We start from the raw sequence: 19,206 nt of genomic DNA, 5'->3' as shown, positions 1-19,206 counted from the left end.
TGTGCGTGTGTATTTTTGAAAAGCAAGCTTAGGTTGAGATAAGATTCCAACAGGGGTCAATCGTAATCTTGAAGTTCCACATTTGTATAGTAACAAGATGTTTAATTTCTAAAAATTTTGGGAAATTCCCATTGGTAACCTCGTACTTTTGCTGATTTTCACTAGTAACCTCGAAATTTTTTTAAATCCCATTGGTAACCCTGTATAATATAGACATTTTCAACCATGACTTTGATGAGGAATCTTTCATTAAAAAAGGGAATATTCCGTTAGATTAACCCCTTAAATCATAATTAATCATCATAATTAAACCCTAAACTCAATATAGGCAAATCAGATCGTTTTATGCAAATTCCGACCTCGAAACCGAACCTATTAAGGGCAAAATTGACCCCTGAAATATTTGAATACCACTTTTTATTTAATTTTTTCATCATTTCGTATCTGCACGCAAATCGAGGCACTTTCGGTACGAAAATACAGGCAAATCGGATCGTTTTTTGCAAATTTCGACCTCGAAGCCGACCCTGTCAAGGAAAAAATTGACCCCTAAAATATTTGAATACCACTTTTTAAATTCATTCTTCATCGTTTCGTTTTTGCACGCAAATCGAGGTACTTTCGGTATGTAAATACAGGAAAATCGGATCGTTTTTTGCAAATTCCGACCTTGAAACAGAATTTATCAAGGGCAAAACTGACCCCTAAAATATTTGAATACCACTTTTTAAATTTTTTTCATCATTTCGTTTTTGCACGTAAATCGAGGTACTTTCGGTATGTAAATATAGGAAAATCGGATCTTTTTTTGCAAATTTCAGCCTCGAAACCGAACTTATCAAGGGCATAACTGACCCCTAAAATATTTGAACACCACTTTTTAAATTTCTTTTACATCATTTCGTTTTTGCACGCAAATCGAGGTACTTTCGATATGAAAATACATGCAAATTTGAAAAATTATTCATTAGTTAAAAACAAAATAAATTATTAAAAATTGATATTAAAATATTTTAGGGGTAAGTTTTGCCTCTATCTACATACCGAAAGTACCTCGATTTGCGTGCAAAAACGAAATGATGAAAAAAAAATTAAAAAGTGGTATTCAAATATTTTAGGGGTCAATTTTGTCCTTTGTAGGGTCGGTTTCGAGATCGGAATTTGCAAAAAACGATCCGATTTGCGTGTATTTGCGTACCGAAAGTGCCTCGATTTGCGTGGAAAAACGAAATGATGTAAACAAAATTTTAAAAGTGGTATTCAAATATTATAGGGGGCATTTTTGCCTTTGATAGGGTCGGTTTCGAGGTCGGAATTTGCAATAAAAGATCCAATTTGCCTATATTGAGTTTAGGGTTTAATTATGGTGATTAATTGTGGTTTAAGGGGTTAATTTAACGGAATATTCCCTTTTTTAATGGAATATTCCTCATCAAAGTCATGGTTGAGAATGTTTATATTGTACAGGGTTACCAATGGGATTTAAAAAAATTCGAGGTTACCAGTAAGGATCAACAAAAGTACAAGGTTACCAATGGGAATTTCCCTAAAATTTTCCCTCTAGGGTTTTCCTCTTGGAAGGGCTCTTACTAGCGTGTTGCTGGTTTCCACCATTTGCCTTTCGAAGGTTTTGAGGCTCATCATGAGCCTTTTCGGTGACTTCAATCATGGTTGCGATTTGTAATCAACCTTCTGTTGATGCATCTGATATGATTTGAATGTAATAGAACAATAATCTGACTTAGAATGGGAGATTGAGGGTGAGGAGGAAGATGAGTTGAAGGTAGGCCTAGGTATGATGGCGACTATGGACTTAATGCGAATGCCCTAATTTCAACCATGAAATCACCATGGAACCCGACATACGGCTTGGAAGCGAGTTGTATTGGGAAAACATCTTTCTCCAATTCCATCACTGGAAGGATAAAGAAAGAGTGGTGTATTCTCAACCTTGGTACTTTGATCACAACGCCTTGGTGCCCTGTGATATAATTGGGGATAGAAAAAGCCCTTACATTATGTACCTTTCTGGATACGCATATATGATCTCCCCTTTCTATGACGAAACAATGAAGCAAACGCTCGAAAAATTGGAGATAAAGTTGGGACCTTTTTAGGGCTGGACAAGACCACATAATCGGGATTAACAAATCCCTGCGAATTAGAACTATGGTGGATTCGAGGAAATCGTTGGTGAAAGAAGTAAGCATCAAAATGAGGGGAGGGCATATTGAAAAATTCGTTGTGAAGTATGAGAAACTCCCCCTCTTTTCCTATGTTTGCAGGAAACTTGGACATGGTGAAAAGGATTGTGAAGAGGGGACTGTGGTTGCCACGCCAAAGAGGATGTATTATGAGAAATTAAGGGTCTCGCCATGGCAAGTGAACAAAAGAGAGGAAAGGGAGGAGGATAAGATTGAAAAGGGCCGCGCTAGGAGGCTTTTCATCCGAAAAGAAAAACAGGCAAGTAATGAGGAAAGAGAGGAGGCTAGAGGGAGAGTGGAATAACCAGTTCGGACATGTGGATCTATCTCGAGATTTGAACCACATGATTGACAAAGATGAACCGGTGGAGACGACTATTCCAAAGGAAAGTCAACCTAGCATCCTCGATCAAATGCGTTTCCATGTGGGGAGTGGTGCGCCTCTGCCCCACAAGATGCAACATGATTTAAAGCTGAGTAAGGGGAAGAACAAGGAGATGAAGCATGAGAAGACTAGGGCAGTGCAAGCTAAAGTGTGTCACATTAATGCTGATGAAGATGCGTGCAATGTATGTGGGAAAAAGGAAAGAAGGGTGTAGCAGCGAGCGACAAGAGAATGAGGGGGAGGGGGACGAGTGAGACAAAAATAATTCGAGGCACTAGGGAGATTATGGAGCTTGAAGAGACAACGGTGAATTTTTTCCATGAAGTAGTGGAGGTTGCTAAGCAACCCCGCGAACAACTAGGCGTGGCTTGGAACTGTCGGGGTTTGGGGAGCTCCCGTGCAGAAATTACACTTGCGGGCGTATCAAAACTTGAGCACCCCAACTTTGTATTCCTCTCAGAAACGAAGCTCAAAGGTAAGGAGTGGAATCGAGTGAAGAGGAAGGTGAAGATGCATACCATGGTGAGTGTGGATTGTGAAGGGAAAGGGAGAGATAGGAGGGGGGATTGGCCATGTTGTGGGATGATAATATTGAACTCAATCTTGTGTCAATCTCACCCAACCACATGAATTTTACCGTCAGCTCAATTACAAACCCAAAATGGAGAATCACGGGTATCTATGGCCATTCAGAGGAGGGATGAAAACAGAGACATAGAGACTTACATAATGGTTGAGCACAAACAACAATATGTTGTGGATATGTATTGGGGATTATAATGGCATCTAGAGCCACATCGAAAAAGGGGGAGGGAATCATCCAAATCAACAAGAGTTTGAAGGGTTTAAGAGAGCAATGGACAAAATCCAGCTGTGTGACATGCGTTATGAAGGCTTCCCCTTCATATGGGAAAACTATTGAGAAGAGGGGGACAATATACAAGAGAGACTCCATAGGGCACTAGTCAATGATGCATGGTTCAACCTATTCCCATGTTCAATGATTGGGCATCTACCGCGACGAAAATCCGACCACCTATCGCTAAAAATCATTATCAAAGAACAAATCCAAGCTCATGAAAGGAAGCACTGGAGGTGGGGTTTTCACTTTGAAAGGAGTGGCTTATTGATGATGAACGTAAAGGTATAGTGGAAAGTGCGTGGATGGATAATGGGTGACTATGATGTCCAATAGAAATAAGTGTGTGTGCAGGGAGTCCTAGGAGACGGAGTAGAACTAGGAGGGTTGATTTTGCAAAGGAAGTGTCCAACAGGAGGGAGAAAAAGGAAAGAGCTCTTGAAGCTAGATCCCCCGACAGAGAATATTGGTGAACTTAAAAAACTTGATGCTGAAATTGATGAGCTGGAGAGTAGGAGGAAATTTATTGGGCTCAAAGAAGCAGACAAAGCTGGCTGAGAGAAGGAGATAAAACATAGTTTTCTTTCACTCTAAAGCCAATCAAAGAAAAAGGCGCAACACCATCAAAGGTGTTTTTGACACTGGAGGTACTAGGATAAAGAGCATGAAGCAGAGGCCATTTTTGTGGACTATTTTAAGGAGTTATTCACTATAAGTGGGAGGGATGAGATGGACATGATACTGGAGAAAGTACAAGGAAGAGTGCCACCGCACATGAATGAAATGCTGGCGGTACCTGTTGCGACGGAAGAAGTGGTGGCGGCCTTGAAGCATATGCACCCCACGAAATCCCCGGGGTCCGATGGGATGCCGACACTTTTTTTATAAGACTTTCTGGCCAACTATTGGGAGTGGAATAATTTCTTTTGTGCTTGAGATTCTTAATAACGGTGGCTCTATTGATCAAATAAATCACACTCATGTCGTTCTGATTCCTAAGGAAAAACTTGTGAAACAACAAAAGATTACCGACCCATTAGTCTTTGTAACGTATTGTATAAACTAGTGTCTAAGGTACTCTCAAATAGACTTAAACTCATCTTACCTTATGTCATTAGTGAGTCTCAAAGTGGTTTTGTATCAGGTCGTCTTATTACAGATAATGTCCTTGTTGCTCATGAATTGTTTCATTATCTCAGAAAAAAGAAAAAGGGAAAAAAGATTTATGGCTATGAAATTAGACATGAGTAAGACGTGTGATAGAGTCGAGTGGAATTTTATTAGGAGAATGATGTTAAAGTTGGGGTGTGAAGTGCGTTTTATTGATTTGATAATGAAATGTATAACATCTGTGTCATACTCCATATTGTACAATGGTTTTCCCTCGCAAGGTTTCACCCCTCCCGATGCCTTCGACAAGGGGGGCAAAATGTGCAAATCAAAGCGGGAAGGTGGGTTGGGAATGCGAGATCTTAGTGCCTTCAACACGACCCTACTTGCAAATAATTTTGGAGACTTGATACTAATCTATAATCCTTTATTGCCATGGTTTTAAAGGGTAAATATTTCCTAAGATAATCGGTTTGGGACGCTACACCCCCAACACCCAAGCTTCACATACAACTCAATTGTTGGTGATGGCCAAACTATTCGGCCATGGAAGGATGCATGGATACCTGAATTACCTAGAGGACACCTTTATTCAAATCCCCCAAATGAATAGAGTAGCCACCAAATGATAGCAAAATGGTTGAATGAAGAGGGCACTGATTGATAAGCTGAAGAAATGGAAAGCATGCTTACAGAGGAAGAATTAATGGCAAAAAATCCATCCATATACCCACTTCAACCCAAAGTGATATGTTGGCATGGAGCATTTGATATGAGAAGTGCCTAGCATCGGGAAATGGAAGTGCAGAGCGGGAATATTGGATCTTCGTCAAGAGGTGAAATTCAGGGGCTATGGAGGAGAAATTTGGAGTGCCCAAGTATCCCCCTAACGTCAAGAATTTTGTATAGCATGCCATCCCCACCATGACAACGCTTGCAAGACGAGGCTTGAATGTGGATGAAATGTGTCCAAGGTGTGGTGAAGTAGTAGAAACAACCACTCACATGGTGCTATTATGCAAGGAAAATAAAACACTATGACAATTATCACCTTTGCGACTTGATATATCAAACTGGGAACTTGATTTTAGTGAATGGTGCATGACTTTCCTCAAGGCCAACAAGTGTGAACGAGCTTGGGAGATACACATGATGTTCACGTGGTAGTTGTGGTACTTACGCAGCCAATGGGTGTTTGAAGCGAAGAAAAGTGACCCAAGGCTGGTAGGCTGTTATCGCCCGTGTAATAACGTATCCCGCTTACTCACACTTTTGCAGCGCAAAAATAAATAAAGTACTTGAAATTATTAATTAAACTTAAATTTTAGTGTCTAAGAATCATAATATTCCCAACTAAGCCAACCAAATAGTCAACTCGAAGATCAAACCAGAGTCAAACCAAAAATAAAAAGTAAAACTAATGTAACATAATTGACCAAAAGTATAAAGACTATTAAAAGAGGCCAAAATATAAGCTCTCCCAACTGTTTTCCAAAATTCCAATGGATGCATCATCTTCAAACCTGGAATGGTTGATACTATATTGATCCTGAAAGATTGCTCGCCAAATGGAGTCATTATAAGATCAATAAGGAACAACCATAATCGACACACATAAAAGCATGTAATAAGCAAAGTTAAGTACCTACATAATAAATGAATAAACATAACCTAACATGATACTAATGAGCATTAAATCAGAGATAAAAATAATAATAAAATATCAGACTCACTAAATTGCACTTGACTCTACAAAACGAATATTTTATTTTATTAATAGATTGAATAGTCAATGGTTAGAGTTGTCCAGCCAAACCTTGTTTTCAATTTAGAAGACGAAGTACGGGAGCGACGACATACTCCGCGACCAACGATATCGAGATACTAATTAAATAAAAATAGGACACGGTGATCAATCCGGTCCCAAGGAAAGTCATGGGCTACCACCATGTACTCCAACTCATACTAGTCCAATACTTAATATACGCATAAGTCTAAAACTTATTTCTATTCAATTTTCACTTTAAGTATTAATATTTTATTTGAATGTTGGAACTCAAAACAATAAGACAACCAATACAAATAACATGAGTACACAAAAACTCCAATTTTTATCTTAGGATTGTGAGCATACAACTCAATTGACTCGGAATTAATCCACATTTATTTATTGACTAAGATCAATAACCAACCAATATTTATTTGTTGACTTAAATCAACAATTAACCAACATGTCAATAGGTGAATATCCAACTTTACTAAACAAGGCCCACAGTCCTTATAAAGTAAATAGTGTAATAAATTTGAGGGAACAACAAGATACATTTCATGATCAATAAACAATACATTTATTAACCCTCATATGAATTAATAAATTACACGTTCCCAGCCTACATGCTTCCATCAATCATCCATACAAACATATAATACTCCATAATAGACAACATGTTTCACACAACAGTATAAAACATGCAAATCCACTTAAATATAAGCCACATATGAACTATTAAAAGTTCCCTACACATGATACTATATCAATCATAACCTTAGGACATGATACTAGTGTAAAAATACATAGGCATGTATGTACCTTGTGTAAACAATACGGGAGGCTAGTTTCACAACCTTATAACTCACTCAAGGTGAAACATCCTCCTACCAGATAATAAAATTTCCACCATATGTACGCCAATAAAAATTCCAGCAAGGTATATTTTCTTTGAAACCCCTTTAAACTTACTTTAAAATAGTTGTAAAGATTAAAGTACTCAATTTCCATAAACTATAATATAGTAATATAGTTTTTACTCTTAAAAACACTAAAAATCCATGCTTATATGTTAAAAAACTCAATTTAAACATATATATATTAAATTTGAAATTTATTTACTTCACCAAACTAATTATATAATCTGAAATTAATATTAACATAGCTAACGAAACCAACTTTAAACTATTATTCAATAAAATGATACTTAAAACATGAAAATAATTAACATCATAAATAATAAGAGAGAGGAACAAGGTCGGCTGGCTGCGATGTTGGGTGTCGGGCGGCAGGTGGTCACCGGCGGTAGATGGTGGCAACCGAGAAAGAGAAAGAGAGAGGGAGAAAGAGAAAATCGGGTGAGATGGAGGGAGAGGAAACCGGGTGAGAGAAAGAGGAGAGAAAAATGAGGGATTTGCTTGTTTAAGGGAGGTAAAATTTGTGAGGGAATAGTGTATTTATAGGTTTCCATTAGAGTCCAACAGGTTAATGTGATTGCTTGTTTAGTTTAAAAAAGATGACAATATGAAAAGACTACAAAAGGTTTGATTTGGACTCCTCTAACCCAATATTATTACATTCATTTGTACTACTCAAACTTATTTAAATTCATTGTTGACTCTCAAAGTCCATCTTAAAAAAATTTAAATACTTTGACTATTTAAAAACAATAAATAATCATTGACTTTAAAATAGTCAATACTCAAGAATTTAATTATTTAAATACTAAAAACACATAGAAATATATTTATAAAATTCAGAAAATTGTGGAGATTACATATAACCAAAGACTAATACTATAATTAATCGCCTCGTCTGATAGACAACTGAACTTGTGGAGTATCTCCTCAATCGTAGCACACGATTAGGGTGTGGCTTTGAAGAAAAAATGAGCTAGTCATCTGAAAAAAAAAAAAACAAATAAGTCACTAGTAGAGTATTCCTAAAAACTTTCACCCCGTAGACCTTATCATCTCTTTCTGCTTTATTAATCATTCTAGAAATCTCCATAACTAAGATGAACAAATAAGGGGACATCGAATCGCCCAGCCTTAACCTACACATAGGTCGGAATTTATATGATGGCTCACCATTAATTAAAGGGAAATTCTCATTTGTAACCTTGCAGTACTAAAAATTATTAAGTTACTAAACAAGATGTTAATGATGTGGTTTGGTTAAAATCTCGTGTTTTAAATGCTTTTAAGGTTTAACCATGGTTAATTATTGATAACCCCCGTACATTTCACTCTTAAATTATATGTAGTTTCCCCCAATATTCCCACCCTATTTTCTCCTAATTCCGTGGCTTTGAAATCGTAATTCGCGTCATTTCTCTTCAATTCACCATCTCCACGATTGATTCAAGATATTCTTCATCTAATTCAATAGCAGCTGCTGTTGGAAACTTCAAATGGATTAAAGTGTGTTGTTGCAATTGTCATCCACCAAAGGTTGCTGAATTTAATTTTTTCGGAGTCAATGCACAATCCACAAATACCTTACTACAAATGCAAATGTTGTGGGTTCTTTTCATGGGTTACAAAAGAAGATGCGGCTGGTCAAGATATGTCCAATATGGGTTAAGGTGACCAAGGAAGCGAGAAATGGCTCAAGATGTAGCTGAATTCAAGGCAACTCTACAAAGCTTCATTAACGAGACCACTCTTTTTGTTAAAATGATTGTGATTATGTACTTTGTGATTTTGATTTGCATAATATATATATTAATCAAGCTTAGTTATGTACTTCAACGAAATCGATATGGTTTTTGTGAAATTGCAATATATGTCTATTTCAAGTTTTAAAAAAACAGAGTGTTTAGTAGTTGGTATAATCTATTTAAAGTTTAACAAAACAAAAGTTTAAAGAAATAACTTCAAGGTAAATCAAGTTTAGCAAAGCAAACTGATTACATACCAATTTTAAGGTACTTCAAGTTCAACAAAATACAAATTTCAAGGTACTTCATGTTTAACAAAATACCAAATGCTTACAAGTTCACAAAAAATTAACAATGATTCACAAGTTCACACAATCCAAATAATTAAAAGTTGGTAGCTACTGATTAAGCTTTTTGTTGTCTTCAACAGGTTGAGATGAGGAAGGATCTTGGCTTGCTTGATGTCCTTTTTTCTCCCCTTGAACTGGTTGAGATCAAGAAGGGTCATTGCTTTCTTAATTTCTATTTTTTCTTCTTTATATTGGTTGAGAGGAAGAAGGGTCCTTACTTGACTTGTTTTCTGTCTTCTTATTCTGAACTGCTGTATAGGAAGTCGGGTCCTGGATGGAATTAGTTCATTTCTTCTTTCTTTAAGTAGTTTGTGCATTAGTTGGTCCCTCTTTGCAACTCCAAGCATCATGCCCAAAGCTCTTGCACTTCTTACACTGTATAGTGCAACTTCTCTTGACCCTTTCTTTTTTCATCCTCACCAATCTTCCTGTTCCTACAAGGACTACCAACTCCCCTCTTGATTGTTGGTGGCTGAAGGTCAATATCAGGCCATTGTTCAAAGTCTGGCACTAACTTTATACTTCTTGCATAAGCCAACTTGTTCACCTTCATAGTGTATATCTCATCAATGAACTTCAAAGAATCCAAACCAGCATAAAGTATAAACCTCAGACCATGCTTACATGGTATACCAGTTAGTCACCAAGCATTACTGGCACAAGATTGGGTGTGAAGACTATCTAGTAACACTGGTTTGCCTTCTAGAATCTCATATTCACCATCATCAAAGATATGTGCTTAGCATGTTCTTGAATCATGGCTAAGCACTTGAATTCTTTTCAAGATGTTTAAACAAAGATCATCTCTTTCCCATTCTTCACATACTTGTCTCCTTGTGACTAATCTGACCATAGTAACCCTCCTTATCCTTAAATGTATGAAAAATCAGTCAGTTACCAAACTAAACAAACAATCTAAGAGTGTCAACACTGGTGCGTATCTGTCAGTTTCTAAGGTGGCATTAAAACTCTCAAGAAAGTTGCTTTTGTTGAGATCACATGGTTAAACTTATGCTTTGCCTATCTTGATGATCACCCACCTTGGACTACCAAACCAAAGTTTGAGGGTTTGCCTTCGAAATTTGATACATGGCTTTCTTAAATGTGAAGGCAAAAGTCGCTCCACATGCCTTCCAAAACAAAATAAACATTAAAGGGCCTAGATGGGCCTTCTTCCAATTTGCAACTAGATGCTTGCAACAATACCTTCTCCCCACGTTAGGCCATAAATCAATGCATGCAACTTCAATGGATTGTGAAGAAATAACATGTAGTAAACAACAACTCCAGCAAATGAAATAACATGTAATAAAGAACAAAACACGAATCTGCTAGAAAAAAGAAAAAGAGTTTAATCTAACCTTGTGCCTGTATGAAATAATTCACCATTCATCTCCCCTCCCACTATTTTGTAGCACATTCTTCAGATGCCAAACAAAAAAACTTTTATGTCTCGTTGTCTTCACCAGAATCAATAACCCAACCAAATGGAAATAACTCATCATTTCCATCAAGAGCTACTGCAGAAAATAGCATTCTACATAATGTCCTTTCAGGAAGGTGCCATCAATTCCTATAAAACTTCTACACCCAGCAAACGACTCATTTATTGCACCTCTGAAAGCTATGAAAATGGATACAAATTTGAGAGGATTTTCGGGATCATTTGGTTGTTTCCAGGCAAAGATGCAGCTGAACATGGGTTTGTGCTCTTCACCACTTCACAATATTTGGGAAGGTAGCCATAAGAAACATCATATTCACCATTTATTACAAGCATTGTTATTCTTCTCACTCTGTAGATGGTACTAAATGACATTTCAACCTGAATATGTCCCAAATAAGCTTATTCATGGACTTTGCAAATATGTCATTGTTGGCTATAATATCTTCCATTAAAACTCTTGATCCCCAAGCTGAAGTGACCATGTGATTTCTTGTCTCAAGTCCCAAACAAGTATGTTCTTGGTTTTGTATTAATTGATGGCCTATGTGCTCCCATCAACCAACCTACACTAGCATGTATTCTCCACTCACATCTCTCATCACTACATCTAATTGTGTATCTGAAGTTGGTAGCCATCCACTGTAACTAAAAAATCCACATTGGACGCAATAATCCCTAACTATATCTCTTAAATGTTGATTATAGGTAAGTAATTGCCAAAGATTTATGGAAATATTTCCCCATTCTTGATGGGTGTACATTTCTCCAATTATGTACTCATTAGTCAATTTAGGCTTGCCTTATTTTCCCAGATAGGTCCTTCATAAGGATCAAAAGAGTCAATTGAGCCATTAGTTCTTCATAAGAGTATTGAACGGTCCCTATGAAGCATTACCCTACTCTCCATTAGCATCATGTCCATTAGCATCACTATCTAGTACATTCTCAAAAACATCAGTGCACTCACTTTCAGTAGGTGAATAACCAGACTCATCAGATGACTCAAAGTTATCATCATCCCCCTGGTCAGCCTGTAAATCTGCTAATCTTTCTCAGCTAACTCCACCTACTAGTCATCTTATTTAGTGTTTTCTTACTCATTGAAGTAATCACTAACCCTTTCCTCTTTGCAGTGGTCTTTGGTACCCGCTTAGTCATCAAAGCTGATGACCTAGATGATCTAGAGGAGCATAACCTCTCAGGTACGAACTAACCCTGGCTTATGGGTTATTGATATCATGAAGGGTCAAAACTTGCTCAATCTCACAAGATTTATTGAGTGATGTCCCTAATAAATTTCCACTTACAAACCTTTTCTTGTTTTGCACTTCGCCTTGCCCATACCCTTACTAGCTTTAATAGGAGAGATAAGTAAGTCTTCCCACTTATCCTCACAGGCATGCATAATTCCTAAATCATTAGTTTCATTATTCATCCTAGGGGTGTTAACAAGCCGAATTGAGACCAAACATGTATAGGCTCGGCTCGAGAATGATTGAGGTACAGCTCGGCTCGACCCGAAGCTCGTCGAGCTCAAAATTTTAAGCTCGGCTCGAGCTCGAAAGGAACAAACCCATGCTCGGCTCGAAAATTAAAATTTTCAAATATATATAAAAAAGTTCAACATAACTTTATCGGGTTTTTGGTATAAATACCGCCTAAATAATTTTGTCAAACTTTAAATTACTATGAAAGCGAGTAGTCAGACCTACTAAATAAGTTAAGCCCAACACCTAAAATAATTTTGTCAAACTTTAAATTAATATGCAAGTAGTCAGGCCTACTAAATAAGTTAAGCTCAACGCCTAAAATAATTTTGTCAAACTTTAAATTACTATAAAAGCAAGTAATCGGGTCTACTACATAGTTAAGCCCAACCATCAATTGTTCCATAAGCTTCCCCTCCCCATATGCCTATTAAAGTATCATGCTAACTCCTTGCCTTGATATCTCAGTGATGTGGGACTTCCAAATCTCCAACAAATAACACAGCAAAGCTAACTTCAATATATACCAAAAAAAAAACGATAGCTTCAGTGATGTGGGACTTCCAAATCTTCAACAATATAACACAGCAAAGCTAACTTCAATATATACAAAAAAAAAACGCTTAGCTTCAACGATGTGGGACTTCCAAATCTCCAACTTTGTAACTCAACAAAGCTAACGTGGAGTTAGAATGTTGCTGCAAGTTTTTTTTTTTTTTTTTATTACCTTTGTACACTCTAATGTTGCTGCCACTTGTTCTAATGTATTGAAATATTTATCTATACATAATTATAAAAATGATTAAATTTATTATTGAGGGCTAATGCTATATAAATAAATGATAGATTTCATAAATAGTCCAACAATATAAAAAAAAGTGAAAGGGTAATAAGATTCTATAGAGAGAATAAGGTTGTTTTTTACCTTTTAGGTCGATGTGGGACATTAATATCTTACATAAATATTATCGAAATGGGTTTCGAGCTTGTTCATGAACTTTCGAGCCGAACTCCACTAGGCTCAAGCTCGACTCGTTAAGGACTCGAGCCGATCCCGAACTCGAATCGAGCCCTCTCGAGCCGAACTTTGACCGGGCCAAACTCGAACAGTTTGCGAGCCACCCTGGCTCATTAGCACCCCTAATTCATCTCAGGACTATTACTATCAACATTTGGATTTGACTTGGAATCTGAGGGTCCACCAACTAGATGAACCTCCCTATGTCTAATGCTTCTCCTAATTGGTTGCTTAGTTGGTGGTGACAATTGTGGATCCATGGGTGCTTTGCCCTTAGCTTCAGTTTTCCTCAAGGAAGTTGCAGCCTTCACAACATCGATCTGTCTAATATTTCACCCTGATCCACCAACACATTAATCTGGTTCTTATCATGTAAATTATTAAACATGTTCACCATATGAGCATCTGTTACTATCTTTCGTTCTATAAACATACACAAATTGCGCTTTTAGGCACTAGGATTTTCAGTTCAGCAACATTGTCCTAATATTCAATGATTATGTCCACAAACATTGCCTTGTCAACATCCTCAACAACAACTTCAACATCAAATCCTTTATATTGAAACATAAGAACAATACAATCACACACACTAGTGGAAAAATGAAGAAGGGCTGTGCTTTTTGACAGCAGCCCTTTCAATAGCAGCTCTTCACTTTTTAAGTAGGGCTGCGCTAGAAAAGCGCAACCCTTCACAACGAAGGGCTGCGCTTTTTAGGTAAAAGCGCAGCCCTTCTAAGCTAGAAGGCTTGCGCTTTTACCTAAAAAGCGCAACCCTTCCTACCAAAAATAAATAAATTTATTTTTTTTTTTGACATTTTTTTACTCATAATCTCACATTTTCTGAAATTATACATAAGAGAAGAGAAACGAAAATGAAAATAATCAAAACAAAAAAAAGAACGAAACGAAAATGAAAAAATCGAACAAAAACTAATATACAGAAGAGAAGAAATAATAGATCTGAAAATACAAGAACATTAATCAAAACAAAGATGAAAATATAAGAACATTAATTAAAACAAAGATGAAAATACAAGAACATTAAACAAAACGAAGATGAAAATACAAGAACATTAATCAAAACAAAGAGAAGTATACAAGAACATTAATCAAAACAAAGATTAAGAAATTATAGATTTGAAAATACAAGAACTACCTCCAAACATTAACCTAATAATGTTTAAATACATAAAACAAAACCCTAATACATAATTAAGGAAAAAAAAATTCGGAAATACTTAAAATGCCTATTTGGAGCCTTAAACGAACTCGGATGGCTTAAAAAGCCTAAACATCACGGCATGGCAGTGAGTTTGACTCGTTGGCCCGTTCCGCTTCCGAAAAGGTATCACAATACGCAATCGGACTCCGTCGACATGATTCGTGCAAATCATTTCAGGCTTTTTGTCGCGTTTGTCGCATTTCTGGGAGTTTTTGAGAGAGAAGAGAGGTTGAGAGAGAAGGAGGAAAGGGAGGAGGGTCGTGAGAGAGGAGAGAGAAGGAGGAAAATGGATGAGGGACGTGAGAGAGGAGAGAGAAGGAGGGAAAATATATTTGAAGCCCGCTCAATATTTGAAAGCCCGCGATTTTTTTATTTCAAATTTTTTTAAGAAGGGCTGCGCTTTTCTTCAAAAGCGCAACCCTACTTAGTCAGAAGGGCTGCGCTTGTAGAAAAAGCGCAGCCCTTCACTTAGTAGGGCTGCGCTTTTTCTACAAGCGCAACCCTTCACTCTGAAGGGCTGCGCTTTTAGCCCTTCTGTTATGTAGGGCTGCGGTTTTGTACAAAAGCGCAACCCTTCACTAGTAGGGCTGCGCTTTTATCAAAAGCGCAGCCCTTCCTCCGCAACCCTTCCTTTTTTTTTCCCATAGTGACTTTTTGTAATTTTGTAAAAGTAAAATTCAAGATTATGACAACCGGATACAACCACAACAACAAATGCATTAGGAAAAAAACCTCCAATTTTTGAAACAAAATTAAAACCTCCAATTTTTGAAACAAAATTCTAGAATTTCCCTTATAATAGAGCACCACAACTTACACAACAACGAAATATAAATAAATAAAACAAATCATTGACAAAAATTCAAAACAAAGAACAACTCACTTACATGATGCTAGCTAGTTAAGTGAAGATGGACTGAAATTGCTTGAGAATTCACCCCAAATTAACAGGGTAGAATACCAGTTTCTCGAACTTGAACAATTGTTTGTGAATGTCTTCCTAATTTTTTAAAAAAATATATATACTTCACCAGTTTTAAAATAGTTGCGTTGTTTGCTTTTTCACGTTTGTCGAGACTCTTTTTTGAAGTTAATATCTTTAATTGTGTAGAGGTAAAAATCATAAAAAGCTATATTTAAAATCCTCGTATTGACATGAATATAACAAATGGTGAGGGAAGACTTGTCAAAGTTGGTTCATAAATAGTGATCAAATGCCAAATGGTGCAACTATTTTGGAACGGATGAAAGTATATGACTACTATTTATCGACCTCAACCCACACATGACACAGCAGTGTCTGGTTAGAAAACCGAAGAATGGACGCCTTAGGAAATTCATGGTGGAGCAGCCATCCTTTCAACCATTTCCGACGAAGAGCAAGAAAACAAAGAGGAGAGAGAAACAAAAACCAAAAAGCTTCCTCGTCTGAATCTTCTGCTCAAGCAAATCCCAGTTTTCGTTACCCACTAAAGCAAGCTGTAACTGCCGGATCTCTCGCATTGACTGGTGACACCATCGCGCAGCTCCGACATCGTTGGACCCAAATTCCCGACTCCCACACTCTCTCTCATCCTTCTGATGACACTCCTAAGGTTTTTTTTTTCCAACCAAACCCAATTTCTATTTTCTTTTGCTTTTTTCTATGTTTGTGGGTTTTGGTAACTACATAAGAATGATTTTGCGCCATTTATGCGATTTCTGTTGATTGTTAATGCATTTATGTAGCCATATATCTTTCTATATTACCCTTCTTCTTATAAGGGGTGAAATGCAACGAAAGTAAGATCTTTTGCAATTATTACTGGGTGCATATTGCAGTTTTAAATTATGATTTGAAGTTTTTTAGGATTTACTGGGGTTTGTTTTTGGGGTTTGTGCTCTTTGTTTATTAGTCACTTGATGAGTTAAGGGTAAGAGACCTTGGAAATTTGGCACTCTACCTTGCTGAAGAAAAGGGAATTAGGGGAATAATTATAATGAGAATGATAATAAAGGCTTAAGATATATACATCTCTTATATTTGCAACAACAGTTCTTTTGAGACTAATTCTCATGTCATCTCGTGGTCTCATGGCAGCATGGCTTAATGACTTGGAAAGTTTTTCACAGTGTTTTTACATACATGTGATGGCTGTATTGATGCCTGTGCATAATACTATTGTATGCAGAATCTGGAAACTAAGATTTAGCGTGAGCGAGCTATAGGGGAGAGTAACAGGTTTGTTTGTCGAAAGAATTCGATACTTGAATTGTGCAGTACTCTTCTTCGTTTAGGCAAGATATATACAATGTTTTTTCTTCTGAAAGTAGTGTTTAGTGCTTTCTTGGTCTTACCATGTCTGCTTGTGTGCTTCATTTGTCCCTTTATTGGTACGAAAGCATGGAGCTGTGAGATATTCAGAATTCAGCTTGTTTCTCTTTTCTCTCGACTCAATGAGATTAAGTCTCTCATTCATGTATTGAATGTTTCGCATTAAATAGATCAACCCCTTTTGTGAAAGTGGTAGGGTCTGCTCCAATCCGAAAACTACAAAAGCTCAAAGCCCTTCCCCCCAAAAGAACCTGGGGTTGGCTTTAATATGATTGTTTGAGTGTTCATCCTTGTGAAAGGTGATCTTTAAGTTTGATCAGACATTCAGGCTGATATCTGATCAATAATTTATTGAGATGTTTTTTCTAGGCTGAATTCTATTTGTCTATTTGATATACATTGTGGACTTGTGGTGTAGTAGATCAAAAGTTTTAACTAAGGTTTTGGTCGCAGGATCTTATCCAGATTCTTCTTTCAAGTCATGACTGGCTGCGTGCCCTTCGGATGGCTTCCTATGGGTTTTTGTTTTATGGGCCTGGATCTTATGTGTGGTATCAAACCCTAGATCAGTATTTACCTCAGCCAACTGTTATGAACTTGCTGACGAAGGTATTATTCTCTTAAGTGTTGCCATTGTCTTCTATCCTTGTTGCCTTTGTTTCTTCTGCTTTTTGCTTGCTCATTATTGAATGGTTATTGAGGTTTGCACGCATGCTCTTTGATAAATTTCTTCAAAACCTGCACTTGTGTTTTTTGAAGCTGATGATGGAACAACTTTTCAGGTTTTGTTGAATCAAATAATTCTGGGTCCAGCAGTCATTGCTGTTGTCTTTGCATGGAATAATTTATGGCAAGGGAAGCTGTATGAGCTACCAAGAAAATATCAAAAGGATGCCCTTCCCACCTTACTCTTTGGTAAGTATGTCGATGCAATGGTATAATTGCTGTCCTTTTCATTAAGAAGTCAAGATTTCCTGTTCAGCTCACCCTGGAATCTGATGTTTGATATACGTATCTGATTTGCAGGATTTAGATTCTGGATCCCCTATAGTGTACTGAACTTTTGGTACTACTTCTGTCTCTTTCCTTGTGATAACAATGGCTTTGATAGATGGGGAAATCTGTATAATAGATTATTTGATTGCTGTGTTAGTTGGCAAACACTTTTCTGGACCTGTTCATAAATTAGTTTCAGAATATGGCCTTCTGGATGTGGCTTAGCTTACTTTTTAACCGTTCTACTACATCCATATTGAATTTTTTTTCTTTGCTCACCTCTTTAGTATACATATTGATCCTCTATGGGTTATTTGCAGGGTTATACCTCTTCAGGCACGGGTGGCATTCATGTCATTCGGTTCCATCTTTTGGAATTTTATCCTATCTTCAACAGTGAGCAAGTAAAGCTGCATTCAAGGTCATGATCTTGCCATGAGATATATTCCAAGCCATGTGGAATTTTCTATCATGCAGTCCCAGATTAACTGGTGTAAGCTTCGCATATCCTGATGAATTTCCCGTCTTTCAAGCAGATGATCATGCAAATTGTTCTGAAGTAAATTTTGTCCCTGAAAATAGGTACTTGGATAGCTTATGATGAGACAGGTCAAGTAGTTTTAATTTTCGTTAGTTTTAGTTCGATAAATCAGTGCACAGATACTAGCATGAGCCAATTATTGATTTTGGCAGGCCAGGGAGCACACTGCCCGCTTTCTTGTAATATTTATGAACTACAATTTGATTGTGATTGACATGTTATATATTTGCGGACCAGTGTGATGAAAACATACACTGCTGGCTAAAATTTGATACTGTATTCGGCGATGAGTTTGCTTCGACTATATGTTAGGCAAACTTTATTTCATGACTCGAGTAACATCTTTTATGTCTGACATTAATAGTCAGGTTGAGTAATATACTCAGGTCAAAAATTGTTGTTATGTACACTAATTTCATTTTTGAAACAAATGCTGATTAAATTAGTATTGATGTGTAATTGAATGTCTCAGATGCTTCCACTTGAGTTTTCCAAAGCCGAAGATTGCAGGAATGATAAGACTACTAAATAGGGTCTTTGACGTGAAATTATGATGTATTCATAATTGTGTATTTGATATAATTTTTTATCTTTCTTATTTGACTGAAGTTGATAGATTGGTAGAGTCTTAGAATTATAATGGTGATCCAATCAATTCCAAGACTCCCCTCCCCCGTCCCTTGCTAGTGTAAGGTCTTGTGGTTATCAGTTTAGGCTTATGATAAGTGTGTTTCTAACGCACTTTATGAGCTATTTTTAGCTTGGTTTGATCCTCTTTCCTCCCTTTTCTTCCCTTTTTAGCTATGAGATAACCTCGATGTTGGATCATTGTCATACTTG

The 19,206-nt window shown here is 37.0% G+C and overlaps 1 protein-coding gene across 2 annotated transcripts; it reads left to right on the top strand.

Moving 5' to 3' along the window:
* Positions 1–15,790: 15,790 nt before the first annotated feature.
* On the top strand, positions 15,791–18,653 carry LOC104903401 (protein SYM1). Of its 2 annotated transcripts, XR_791469.4 has the most exons (6): positions 15,791–16,110; positions 17,283–17,438; positions 17,612–17,744; positions 17,856–17,895; positions 18,146–18,318; positions 18,408–18,653. XR_791469.4 is itself a non-coding variant. In XM_010691426.4 (5 exons), the coding sequence occupies exons 1-5, from the start codon at positions 15,835–15,837 to the stop codon at positions 18,231–18,233; spliced, it is 693 nt and encodes a 230-aa protein (XP_010689728.1). In that variant the 5' UTR covers positions 15,792–15,834; the 3' UTR covers positions 18,234–18,653. The 2 variants fall into 2 exon arrangements, 1 of the variants encoding a protein (XP_010689728.1); XM_010691426.4 differs by having other exon boundaries at positions 15,792–16,110; positions 18,146–18,653.
* Positions 18,654–19,206: the final 553 nt, after the last annotated feature.

Source organism: Beta vulgaris, chromosome 9 (genome assembly GCF_026745355.1).
Source record: "Beta vulgaris subsp. vulgaris cultivar EL10 chromosome 9, EL10.2, whole genome shotgun sequence".
NCBI lineage: Eukaryota > Viridiplantae > Streptophyta > Magnoliopsida > Caryophyllales > Amaranthaceae > Beta > Beta vulgaris.
This window is presented reverse-complemented; position numbering and strand designations above follow the sequence as displayed.